At 48.8% G+C, this 14,072-nt stretch overlaps 1 protein-coding gene across 1 annotated transcript in view; it reads left to right on the forward strand.

Annotated features, from left to right (window-relative positions):
- Positions 1–14,072, forward strand: part of LOC147893076 (phospholipid--sterol O-acyltransferase-like) — a 265,119-nt gene that overhangs the window by 133,588 nt on the left and 117,459 nt on the right. The window contains exon 8 of the mRNA XM_087386979.1: positions 8,138–8,237. Within this exon, the coding sequence (XP_087243105.1) occupies positions 8,138–8,237 (100 nt within the window). The remainder of the gene's footprint in view (positions 1–8,137; positions 8,238–14,072) is intronic.

Genomic DNA, 14,072 nt, shown 5'->3' on the forward strand with positions numbered 1-14,072 from the left:
TGGAGTCCCAATCTCTCAAACCACCTACATGTGTGTGCATACCAGCATCTCTAATCACCCTCAGCTGCCTAGGGTCATAGAGGAGCATAGACATGGTAGTCTGTGTCTGAGGTGTAGTTGTCGTACCCTCTGAGGTGGTATAGATATGTGATGAGATATCTGGAATGCCGCATCGAGCTGCAGTGGAGATGAACTCAATATGAATGATTTGGTGGGGCACTGATGGCTTACTGCGGATCATCTTTGATAACATGAGAACCTATAGGCACTCTACCCTAGCCCAGCTTGCATCTGAGATATCCGGCCCCCAACAAGGTCTGCCATACATGCGTGTTGGCCAGACCAAGGAGTCGAAACAGAGAGCCTTGGTCTTAGGGTCCTCAAAGTACGTGGTTGGATATTTACCATTTCTTTCATTCTTCCCTTCATCGATCTCTCCAAGATGCACATTATCTTGGAGACCTTCCTTTGGCCCAGAGTTAGAGGTATTTTACTACTGTTTTTAGTTTTGAGTAGTAGCTCTCTTGTTTTGAGACAGCTATGAATGAACATTTTATCTAATGAATATTGCTTTTTACTTGGAATAAAAGAGAGAGAGAGAGAGAGAGAGAGTGTGTGTGTGTGTGTGAAGTAGAAGTAGAAGCAGAATTTATTAGCGTCCTCGGGGGGCCAAAAAATGACCCATGGGACCCATCTCAATACAATGTTAAAAGAGTCTCCTCAAGGAGAGGGGTCAGGAGTCTATGAGTTCCTGACGATAGGTAAAAAGACGAGTGACAAAAGATCCCAATGCTGCCGGAGAGGCAGTGAAGAGAACTGATGTCAACTGAGCGGAGTCCCCCAGTATCTGCTGGTAGTCCTCCTTGATGTGTGCATATCGGGGGCACTGTAGAGCTACATGTGCCTCCGTCTCAACTGTCTGCATGTCACAAAGGGTACAGACTCTAGCATGTCTGGGCTGGTGTATCCAAGCTCCCTGCTCAATGGCAAATGTATGAGATCTGGTACGGAACCTGGCGATGTTTCTACGATATAGAAGGGGGATAGGTATGCTAATATAAGACTGAGCATGAGTCTCTATGGACATGTATGTAGACCAACAAGTGGGATTTATGTTGTCTTGGTAATATTCCAGATTTACCCTCTTTTCACTTGTCAACCAGTGATTCCGCAAAGTGCTCAGTAAAGACAATTGAAACTCTTGCATGTTGACCTTTTCAGGCGGCATGGTCAAATATGCTTCCACTTTCCATCTGCTGAACCATTTTCTTATGTCGGTTGCCCATCCTGTGCAGATGACCTTACTTTTGTAGTTCTTTTGAAGCTTTGTGCTGGCATTCCATGCTTTATGAGGCAGCCTATCAAGTTGCATTTGATGCACCTCTATTAGGTATTGCATAACTCTGATCAATGCATGAAATTCAATCGGTCTCCTTCCCGTTTCCAACAGAAGTATTGAGTATGGAGTAGTGGGTTTGACACCAAGGTGTCTCCTTAAGAAAGCTTTTTGCATTTTCTCAATATCATTCCATGTAGAGGCTGAAATGCTGCCTCCCCATACTTCCACTCCATATAATACTGTCTACACTACATATGCATCAAACAATACATTTCGAATTTTCCAGTTCCTAGTGTCGGTGTGCCTGCAATTATTCTCAAGCTGGTAGTACTTCCCCGAACCAGTGTCCATCCTTTTATGTATACATTGCCACCATCTGTGATCTGCGGGGATATCAACCCCTAATTATTTGAAGGTGCTGACATACTCAATGATCTATTTATCAAAGGTGATCTCAGGGGGATGTTCTAGCTGATTGGTACAGACTGCCATCATCTTTGTTTTTCCAACATTTACTTGCAGCCCGCTTTCCCTACAAAAAGTCTTAAGCACTTGTAAAAGTTTGTGCATAGATTCCGGATCGTATGCAAAAAGAACGACATCATCTGCGTATAACAACAATAGCACTGTCCAAAGCCCCAATTGTGGTCCTTGCAACCCTTTCTCTACTGCAAATTCATTGATGAGTTCCTCCAGTTGGTCAATGCATATTCTGAACAAGGTAAGCGATAGAGGGCAGCCTTGCTTCACTCCCATATTGCTCTCAAATACATCAGACATACCTTGTGTTTGTTTGAGTCGGCATAATACCTTTTCATAGATGCGAGAGATGCCTACCCTTAAGGCCAAAGGGACATGTTAACTACAATAAAGAGAGAGAGAGAGAGAGAGAGAGAGAAGAAAGAAAGAAAGAAAGTGTATAAGGAGAGATAGAGAGAAAGAAAGAAAGAAAGAAATTTTATTAAAGGTCCACGGAAGGCCATACATGGCCTATGGGACACAAAATCATCCGAAAGGAAAATACATCATCAACGATGCGCCAACTAGGTGGCCTCATCGTAATACCGCTAAGATGCCAAAAATGGCTACAAAAATCCTAGATACAAAATGAAATGAAATAGAGTACCAAAATTGCCTAGATACAAAATGTAAAATATGGAATATGAGGAACATCGTCTTCCCTAAGGGGTCTGTGATCCAAAGAAATGATGGATGTCATGGCCATCGACCATGCCTCCTGCCATGAGTGTGAAGATCTGGGCAAGTGTCAAATGGGCTGCTGGCGGTGCCAAGTCTCCATGGAGCAATCTCCTCCGAAAATCTGCCATCATCCTCTGTCGTCTAGAAATAAAGCGACGGGTACGGCCTCTGTGTAAGATCATCCTGCGGTGCTGCCGGATCATGTCATATGTACATCCTCGGGGTGGAACCATCGGTGCTCTCTGGCAAGATGGGCTATCTCTGTGCTCATGGTCCTGCGCCTTGTCCTGCTCCTCATGAATAACCAGGTCTCTGGCAGGGATGCGACGGTGCTCTCTGAGGAATCTCTCTCTGTATCTGGTGATCTCCCTGATGAACAACGCTAAGCAATACTGATCCTCATACTCCATAATCCGAGAGAGAGGTCCAAATCCGTGCCCAAATAAACAGTGAAATCTGCCACGGATCTCATAATATAAAGGGCATCTGCAAACAAAGTGCTCCTCAGTCTCCACCTCCCCCATAGTGCAACAAGGGCATATCCTAGTCTCTCGCCTGGGTCTATGTCCGGTAGCTATACAACGCATCCTGCCGGCCTCAACGTCTAATCTGTGGGAAGATACCCTGAGCTGGCCCAAGGCAATCCTGAGTGAGTGCGACATATGAACGCCGATATATCCTGGGGATATGATGAAGCCATCCTCTGAAATCCTGAGAAAATGGTCACGATATGTGGCCATCTTCGTAGGAAGCTCCGTGGGATGAACCCAAGTGCGAAACGTGTATAGCTGCAACAAATCTGCCCTGATAACCTGGCTGAGCTCATGTCGAGTGAGAGGGAGGCGAGGGGCATCTATGCTGTATCGAAATGGTGGCAGCCTATCCATATCCAAGCCCAGCGAGGTGAGCCATGTGGAGAGTGTGTGGTACCAACAAAAAGTATGACCTCTCTCCGCTAACATCTGCGAGGATGTCAGTGCTAGCCACGGTAATCGTGCTCTGCCTGCTGCTGAGTCTCCGAGCGCCCTGATCCTATGCAAGTACGTAACTGACTGAAATGCTGCATCTAGTGCTAGGGGTGTAGCTCCGAACTCTGCGAACGTAATCTGATGCGGTACCGTGGGCTTCGCTCTGATCAATCTGGAGAACATGATGATCTGTAACCTCTCTACTCGTCTCCAATCTGCAACCCTGAGATCTCCTGCCCAAAAGGGGCTAGCATACATGACTGCAGGTCTCATCAGCGTATCGAAAAGTAAGGACTTCGTGTCGGGATGCTGAAAATGTGACTGTGCACACTGCCTCTCGAGAAGAGCCAAGGCGGCATACCCTCTACTGATCCTATCTCGTGCTGCATGCGTCATGGTGAAGACTGGACCTCTAAATGTGGCACCCAAATATGTATACTCCCTAACTAGCTCCACCTCCTGCCCATCAAATGTGAAAGAGAACTCGCCTCTCCTATAAACCTGGTATGACGTGTTGAAGACCATGACTTTGGTCTTCCCAAGGTTTACAGACAACCCTCTGTCCTGACAAAAGCTGTGGAGTGCATGGAGATGTGCCTGTAAACCCTGCTGGGAGGAAGAAATAAGAACCACGTCATCTGCATAGAGGAGAATCGGTATCGTGGATCCTGCCAGTAAAGAACCTGTACCACCCATCGTCTGTATGTACATCTCTAACTCATCGATATAGAGACCAAAGAGTGTCGGAGACAAAGGACACCCCTGCTTCACCCCTATCGTACTGCGTACTTCCGCCGACAGCCCCGCCCGTGTCCTGACTCTACCTGTGACTCTCTCATACAAGGCCATGATCGCCCATTGAATCTCCCCATTGAATCCCAAGTCACGAAGTCGCTGGAAGAGTCTGAAACGCGGCACAGTGTCAAATGCCTTTCTGAAGTCCACGAAGCAACAATAGAGCCGTTGCTTACGTGACTTCGCCTCCTCAATCAAAGCCCTGAGTGTGAAGATATGATCTAGAGTCGAGTGCTCTGCACGAAATCCTGCCTGCCCTCTAGCTCTCATGCCTGTCGCCTCGGCATGGTCATTTATATGTCCTTCTAGAATGGTCGCATAAATCTTGGCCATGACATGGCCAATCATAATGGTCCTGTAGTTCGACGCCTCCAAAGGATCCCCCGACTTGTGTATGGGTACTATGGTATTTTCTAGCCAACTAGGTGGAAGACCTGTACAAATGGACTCGTTAAAAAGACGGGAGAGGACTGTAGCTAAGGCATCAATCCCATGGATTACATACTCCGCTTGCAATCCATCATGGTCCTTAGCTCTCCCAGTCTTCAAACGATGAGCTGCTGCTCGGACACTATTGGATGAGAATAAGGCAGAGGAGGTGGGTCTAGGCACATGGGATAAGTCGATCTGTGGCTGGTCTGGAATATCATATAAAGTGGAAGTATAGGCAAGCCAAACCTGCGGGTCTGTAAGAGGAGTTTGAGATTTCAAGCGAAGGAATTTCTTCCAGAATTCCTTGGAATCACAGCTGAATGTGATTCCTTCTCAGCTCCTCCTCATTCCGGGCTAGAAATTGGCACTTTTTGCATCGCACCAAACGCTTGTAACTCTTCTTGGTCTCAATGAGGAGGGGAGACTTCTCTTGTGTCTCAAGGCGAAGCTTCCTGCGGAGTTCTTTACACTCCTCATCATACCATCCATTACAAGGCACAAGACCGACTGGTGGAGGACTGGATGTGTGGCAAGTGACGGGGAAGGACTTGTGGGCTGCTGAGATGATGGAGGTATGTACAAGGTCCCACCGATCCTGTGTGGAGGGTAGGGCATCGAGAAGGTGCGGACGGAGAAGACCACTCAGGTGCTGGCTATAAATATCATCAAACTGGTGGTCAAAATGAACCTCATAGTATGGCTGACGCTCATGATGTCTAGAAGGGGGGGCATGAGGAATCTGGGTAAGAATAAAGTGCAGACGTGCATGATCGGCTGAAGGCATAAAAGGGTCGACTGTGAGGTTATGTACAAAAGGGATTAAAGTCGGGGGACCCAAGACGTAATCAATGACGCTCGTGCCACCACCCGCGAAGGGAAAACATGTGGCTGTGGATGAATGCGGCCACTGTCGAAGTCCATTATAAATGACCATGCCGTGCGATGAGAGAAGCTCCAATAGGCGATGTCCCTGATCTGTCACCTCTACCCCTCTATCTGAAGATAAGCGTGGAAAACTCTCATCTGGGGCAGCTGGAACTAAGACTGGATCCTCAGCAAAGTCCAAAATCTCTGCCTGTCTGTCTGATGTCCTCGCGTTGAAGTCTCCTAAAAGGATGACCTCTCCGCGGCGTGAGTACTCCAATACATCGGCTGACAAATCCTCAAAAGGTGACTGTCCTGGTCCATCTGAGGCATAACGAGACTGTCTCGGGGGAAAGTAGCATACTGCAATAAACAAGTCTTTCAGGGGGGGTCTCCTGATCCGTACCCAAAGATATCTGGCCCGATGGTCTCTGCTCATGACTGTGAGTATCGATCTGAGATGCTCTCTATAAAGAACTGCCACACCGCCAGATCCTCTGACTCCTCCTGATCGTCTAGTCTGCTGTCGAAAGACAGACTCCCAGGCATACCCTGTCACCTGCGGCAAGCCTCTCTCTGGGCTCTCATGGGTCTCTGTAAAGAAGACGATGTCCTGATCAAAAAAGGCCTCTCGTAAGTTGCCAGGCTGAGCTGTGAGGGAACCATTACAGTTCCAAACTGCGAAACTCAAGCTATCTGGCAGACTACGTGTCCCATAGGCCTCGTGTCGTCAACTGTGGGCTCCAGCCGGTCTAGATCGCATAGCTCCTATCAAAAGTCTGCCCTCTCTGATCACGGCCCACTTGCCCTCACGACGGGCAACATCCCTCTGTGCAATGAGACGTCTATGCTCCTCCCACTGAAGAGCTGTAAGGTCCTCATCCATGTGAATCTGTGGATGGTCCCTCAATCTGGATCTCCTTCGTAATGCTGCGAGACGGGCCTCAGCATCTCTGAATCTGATGATAAGTGGCTGGTGCCGTGCTGGATCCCGGCCCACTCGATATGCAGCTACTATGCCATGATCGTGAACTCCGAGTGTCCTAGATATGAAATCTGTCGCCTGATCCATGGCTGATCTCGTATCTGATCGCTCAACTCCGCGGATGCGGATGTTGAGGGCCTTCTGAGCTCGCCGTTGACTCTCGGCAATAGTCTCAGAGACTGTGGTCTGCTGGGCCTGTGGGGCTCTACGCACAACGTCCACCCACTCTGAGGTCTTCTGTACCTCTGTCTGCAGTGTGGCCAACCTCTCCTCAACTGCTGCACTAGCTGGAGGAGCTACATGCAGCTGCTGGAGGCGATCATCGCATGCCACAACATGCTCCTGAATGCGTGTCTCCAGCTGCACTATGCGCTCAGCATGTGTCCGTAACTGGATATCCCGATCAATATCTCTGGTATGAAGCTGGCGAATATGGGAGTCCTGATCAGATCTATGACTCTCAACTGTCGATAGCTGATCAGTCAGTGTGTGTATCTGTGCTGTGAGAGACTGAATCGCAGCGCCCTGAAGTCTGCAAGTCTCCATGCACTGCATAACTAAATCTCTCAATCGCAGATTATCTGCCAGGACTGCTTCCGCTGTGGAGGGTGAAGGGGAGAGGGGGTACAAGGATGAGGGGGTAAGAGGGTAAGAAGGTGAGTAAAGGAGGGGTGCAGAAAATGGAGGTCCTGAAGAGAGAGATCCGGTAGAAGGAAGTAGGGAGTCAGGGACCGAAGAAGAGCCTGCACTAGGGGAGGAAGGGGCTGAAAGGGAGGGTCGGTGGGAAGAGGTGGGAAGAAGCTGGGTAGGGACTAGGGGAGGGGAAGAAGAGGAGGGAGGAGGCTGGGTAGGGAATAGGGAAGGGGAGGAAGAGGAAGGAAGAGGATGGATAGGGACTAGGGGAGGGGAGGAAGAGGAAGGAAGAGGATGGGTAGGGACTAGGAGAGGGGAGGAATAAGCAAGGGAAAGGGCTAGGGAGGAATGAACGGGAGCAAGAGGAGGAGGTGAGACTGAAGGAGGGAGAGGAGGAGGATTGAGTAGAGGAGGTGGGTAGGAAAGGGTTGGGATTGAGGCAAGGGAGGTAACCGGAAGTGATGGGGGAGATGGAAGTAAAGGAGATGGGGTCGGAGCCTGCAATAAAGCTGCATCATATTAACTACCTGCATGTTTTGGCAACTAATTTAACAGTTCACCTTAAGTCTGCTGACAACAAAATTCTTCAAATAGACATCAAGTGTGCATTGATTTTAATCTATCATCAAGAGTGGGTATGAGATTTTTAACTTGGATTCTTAATTTTGGTATTTCAATTTTGCAAAGTTGCTGACGAAATTGATTCAGTAGGTAGGAGAGGCATGTGAACCAGGAGCAGTAAGGTGAGCGTTTTGTTTGGGGATGAGGCCAAAAGAGTCTTCTATGTTCACACATCTTTCTAGTTCTCTTTCTCAATGAGCTTGTGAAGAGCAATGGAAGTTTCCTCCCAATGCAGTGATTGATGCTCTAAGTGATACTCTGTAACATTGGGATAAATGCTTTTGGTATTTTATTTCCCAGGTACTTTCTTGAAGATCCAGTTTTGAATCCTCTCACCCCATGGCAACGCCCTCCATTGAAGAATATATTTTGCATCTATGGCATTGATATGAAAACAGAGGTAAGATTTCATTGTCCTTTCTGGAAGATAAAAAAAGGTGGTACAATGTGTGTATGTGTCTCCTCCATCGATGTGTGTGTGTGCGCGCACGCGTGCGTATGTGTGAGTGAGAGAGAGAGAGAAAAGAAAGAAAGAAAGAAAGAAAGATGTATTAACGTCCACAGGAGGCCTTGCGGGCCTATGGGACAATGTGCTAAAAAAGAAGACTCATACAAGCCGCAATGGGCTGGAGCAAAGGGCGCGCTAGGGCCCTTGCTGAGTACTAATCTATGTTGATCTACCGAGCTCAAGAGTTCAAGCCAAATCAAAATCAAATACAAACTGCAAACTGAAGTAATTTGCGAGCTGGGACTAAGAAACCGAAGCCCGCCGCCGACATAGTGGTGGCTTTCCGGTGAGCTGTGAAGATATCTCGAATCTTCGTCTTTCGAGCTGTCTCACACTGTGGCAGAGAACACGGTCTCCTCGATCTTCAAACCCGTTGAGCTATATCCAGAGTGACCCCTCGTGTTTGTCGGTCTCCCTTGAGGAAAGCTGTTATAGGTCGAACCACAATAGAGTGTGCTTTGGGCAATCTCTGTTTCACATGCAGTCTCTACGTCCTCTCTCGGTAGCATTGTGTTGGCTCTCCGTGCTAGTCGAGGCTGCCCTCATATCCACTAGCTCCTCCTCCTTGACTCCGTTGTGTCTTGGAGCTGACTCAAATGTATAGACGCGTCGCTGTGATCAGTTAGCCTCTATATCCTATGGCCTATTTGCCTCCTGCTGCTCTCTGATCTGTCGTAGTAGTGTCTCCCTGTGTCGGCGCATCTCATTAGATAGAGCCCAAGGCAGACCTGGTCATGGAAGTGGATCAGTCTCGTGAGGGTGGACCAAAGTCGCTTCCCTCCAGGTAGAGACAGCGGTAGCATCCCCGCATCTCATAGTAGGCTAGACAGGCACGAAGAAAATGCTCCTCTGTGTCAACTACCCTCAATGTGCATAACATGTAGATCCGTTGCTCTCTGGGTATACGTGTGGCTCTCCCTGCCTCAATCCTTAGCAGATGGGGCGAAACCCGCATCTGTCCAATGGCGATCCTCAATGCATGTGAGACTCCTTTGTTCTCGAGATACTAGGGTCTAATGATGAATCCCTCCTTTGATACCCTTAGGAACTGGTCTTGATCTTGGTGGGGAGCTCCTAGTCCCCTACCCAAGTCCGGGATGTATGGAGCTGGAGGAGATCTAATCGTATGATACTGTTGATCTCATCTCCTAGGATCTACTCAGGTGGCACATCCTTGCTGTACTGAAAGGGGGGAAGTCTGTTCATCTAGATGCCATGCCTGGCAAAGCATGCGGATATACACGTATACCATGTGTCTGCCTCACTTTTTGTTGGTCGTCTAGATGACTCCAGGGCCAGTCTCGTCAGTCTCCAATGAGGTAAGTCCCAAACTCTGTGAATAGATGTCACTATCTAGAAGATGGCATTAACCTGGAGAGGTGTCATAGCAAACTCTGCATGTACTATCTCATGTGGTACTGAGGGCTTACTCCGAATCATCCTAGACCCATAGTTACCTGTAGCTGCTCAAATCTCCTCCACTCTGTCCTCGGGACATCAACCCTCAAGAAGGGTGCTGCATACATGGCAGTGTCGAATAGCGAGCTCTTCATCGGTGGATCCTGAAAATGTGCCTAGAAACACCTTGTGTGAGTCGTGGTGTGGTTGCTTGTGTCATCGTGAAGATGGCTTCTGTGAAGACTGCTCCCAGGTTTGTGTAGGACTACACTATCTCAACTAGATTACCTCGGTAATTGAAGCTATGTCGGTGAAGCAGTGGGCATAAGGTGTCAAAGATCATAACTTTGGTCTTCCCAAGGTTGATTGTCAGGTCTCTCTCTATAGAAACCTCTAGGGTCTCCAGGTGTGTTTGCAACCCCTTTGCTGAAGATGATATAAGGACTATGTCATCGATGTACAACAATATCTGTATCATGAGGTCCGCCAATAGTGATCCCTCATCCCCTAGGCGGTTTATAAAGGATGTGATCTCATCAATGTAAAGTCCGAAAAGAGTCGGTGAGAGGGGACAATCCTACTTCACCCCTATCGTGCTCTCTGACGGACTCATAAAGGCTCATCACACCCTAATCCAAGTCTCTGGAATCTGCATCTCTTGTAGCCTCCTGATCATGTGGGATCTCAGGATGGTGTTGAAGGCCTTCTGAAAGTCGACAAAGCAAGCATAGAATTTCTTATGACTGGGCTTTGCCTCCTCAATGATAGTCCTCAAAGTGAAGATGTCATCTAGAGTGGAATGCTGCGTTCGAAATTTTGCCTATCCTAGTACCCGCTACGCCGGAGCCTCTGTATGACTATTGATCTCCCTCTCCAGTACCGATCCATAAATCTTGGCTAGTGCGTGGCCAATCATGAGGGTGCGGTAATTCCCAGTATCCATTTGGTCTCCTACTTTGTGTATCAGTACAATAGTGGTAGTGCTCCAAGCAGATGGGAAGCCATGGCATATAGCATGGATGAACATCTGTACTAGAACCGGAGCTAAGACCTCTTGCCCATGTGCCAAATGCTCAGTCCCATAGGCCCTCATGATCCTGTGCTTCCCGATTGTGGAGCCGACGGAGTGCGGCCTGTACATTCTATGTAGTGAACAGGTGACAAGTAGTGGCTTGGGCATAGAGGACGTGTTCGGTGGTGCCTGCATCGGAACATCATATAGGGAGCATGCATAAGTGTGCCACATATCCAAATTGATGATGGGAATAGGTGGCTTCCCCTTGGTCAGATCTCCTCCTTGAAATGATTTGATAATCTCATCCATCTTGTGTGTGAGAAAGGCGCGCCTCGCGACGTGTCAATCGTCAAAAGACCCGCTATGCCTCAGATCTTGTCAAATGGCACAAGGCTCGTTCTTGTGTGAGGTGGGCTCTTGCCTCTCTGCACTCGTCGCCAAACCAAGGGTTTTGAGGCATCTTCCCATCTCGGGTCCGTGTGGATCGGGTCATGGGGAAGGATCTGGTGGCAACATCTTGTACCACTGAGGCCAGGGTGTCTTAGGCATGGGTGAGATCTATATCATCTCCAAGTAGGGTTGAAAGCTCTCTAGCTAAGTGACTCACATATACAGGGTCAAGGGCACAATCAAAGTGGATATGGGTATGGGCAGGCATGGGAGGGGCTCTCCCTATGGCTGGCACAGTGGCAAAGATACTGGAAGGCCATGGTTCACTCTAAGTGGGGGAGGGCGTGCAATGAGGTTGTGTATCCGCGAGGCAAAGGCTAATGGGCCCAATGTAGACTAGGGCAAGCAATGGAAGCACAAGAGGTGGAAGCAATGAGAGAAAAATGTACTGCTGTAATAGATTGCTGCAATAGAATAATGAGTACAAAGTACACCTAATATGACAAAACCCTAGGACAGGGTGTCGAAGTGGATTTGGGTATGGGCAGACATGCGAGGGGCTCTCCCTATGGCTGGCACAATGGCAAAGATACGGAAGGCCAAGTATGAGTGGGTCACTCTAAGTGGGGGAGGGCGTACAATGAGGTTGTGTATCCGCGAGGCAAAGGATAATGGGCCCAATGTAGACTAGGGCAAGCAATGGAAGCACAGGAGGTGGAAGCAATGACAAAAAAATGTACTGCTGTAATAGATTGCTGCAATAGAGTAATGAGTACAAAGTACACCTAATATGACAAAACCCTAGGACAGGGTGTCCTAGTAGTACTAACTATAGTTACTGGTACATGTGCTAACTATACCAAGCGTCCCAACTGCCTATAACTAGGCCTAGAAGGCACATACCAAGGAATGAGTGGCACCTATGGATAGCCCATAGAATGGCCTACAAACCCCCCTCCATGGTATGTGCTGAAGCATCCTAGACACATCTCAAAATACCTGAAGAACTACATGTCCAATCATGATGGTCCTGTAATTCCCTGGATCCATGGGATCTCTTGCTTTGTGGATGGGTGTGATAGTGTTCAGGGTCGAGGCTCTGGGGAACCCGTGGCAGACAGCTTCATTGAACAGCGTTGCCAGGATGGGGGCTAGAGTTTTGATGCCATAGGCAACAAACTCTGTGCATAGGCCCTCATGATCCTTAGCTCGGCCGTTGTGAAGCTTAAGCGCTCCGTGGGTGACTCCCTGGGTTGTGAAGAGGGTGCAAGAAGTGGGGTGGGGGGTGGCTGAGAGGTCGGGAGGAGGCTGATCAGGGATATCATAGAGTGTACGTGCGTAGGAGTGCCAGAGGGAAGTGTCTGTGAGAGGGGAGGGGGATCGGCGTTCTAGGAATTTCCTCCAGAAATCCTTGGAGTTGCTACTAAACAGAATGTTCAGTAGCGTATCCTCATTCTGGCGCAGGAAGGCTAGCTTCTTGCGACGGACTAGTCGACGATAATCCCTGGTGAGATGTGGGTTGGCCCTAGCGTTTCGCTGGGTCGTGAGTTGGAGTGTGCAGCGTAATGCTTTACACTCGTCATCATACCAGCTATTGCAAGGGATGGAGCCAGCGGGTGGAGGGCGGGTGGACCGAGTAGTGGAAGGAAAAATGTGGCGGGCTGCATTGTGAAGGGAGTGGGTGATAAGGGTGGCTCGGTGATCTAGAGAGGGTATGGTGTCTATGTGTCTGAGGAGGGAGGCTAGGTGGGCTGAGTAATCAAGTGAGAGGTTATGATCAAAGTGTATATCATGATAGGTATTGTAGTGCGGGGTGTGGATCGGGGCGCAAGGATATGAAAGAACAGGTAAGTGTGGTCGGCTCTTGGGGGTAAGGGTGCAGTGCGGAAGTCAGCGATCCTAAAGCAGGAGATCCCAGAATGTAGTCGATGACACTAGCTCCTTCGCCATGTGGGAAACATGTGAAACCAGAGGAGGCAGGCCACCGGTCTAGTCCATTGTAGATGACCAAATCATGTATACGTCCAAGGTCCAAAAGAGCCTGCCCATACGCAGTAATGGGAGCGCGACTATTAGCCGAGGAGCGGGGGAAGCCACATCTCACCAGGGATTATCGTCGACTAGTCCGTCGCAAGGAGAGGCTGAGCGGTGAGGAGGGGCTTGAGGCGGAGAGGCTGAGCCACGGAGGTGGAGAGGTTGAGCGACGGGAGAGGGAGGCTGAGCGACGGAGGGAGGGGCTAGCGACAGGAGAGAACTGGGGAGCAGCAAGAGAACTTGGAGGAAATGCAGACAAGAGTCGAAGGCCAAGCGATATTGATGCAGACTCCTTGAGGGAGAGGAGGATATCGAGCCAGGAGAAAGAGAACTTGCAGTCACCCTCCAATTGTCCCTATCCACAATCCACAGACGGGTGCAGAGCAGGCAACTACGTAGGAAGCAGAACACCCTCCACCAGTATTAACACCAATGATTGCGCAAACGGAGAGACCAAGTCATGACCCGGTGTGAGTGGAGGTACCAATCCAGCAATCTACGGAGGACAAGTTGAAGGAAATGCACCAGAAGACTCACGACAACATCAGCAAGAGAATCAACAGCTTGAAGATGAGGAGAAGCCACCTCTTAAAAGTAAAGTGACTGCCTTTCTTGATGAAGATAGATTAGAGCAATCCATTGATTGGCTGGAATCTCATGCTCTAATAGGATATATCCCAGGACCTAGACCTCCAGCTGCATTTCTTGAGGGGTGGCTTAGGAATAATCTAATAAGAAAAGGATTGGTGGTCACGAGTGTTAGATCTTGAGAAGATGTTTCTTCTTTTTTTTAATTGAGACTGAGGATATGGCCTGGAAGGCCCTTCACCATGCTCTCTGGACTATCAGACATCAATCTCTATATTTAGAGTTTTGGTCTCAGGACTTCA

The sequence above is a fragment of the Dipteris shenzhenensis genome, chromosome 16 (genome assembly GCF_047967505.1).
Source record: "Dipteris shenzhenensis isolate YYH24624 ecotype China chromosome 16, Dip_SZ_1.0, whole genome shotgun sequence".
Lineage (NCBI taxonomy): Eukaryota > Viridiplantae > Streptophyta > Polypodiopsida > Gleicheniales > Dipteridaceae > Dipteris > Dipteris shenzhenensis.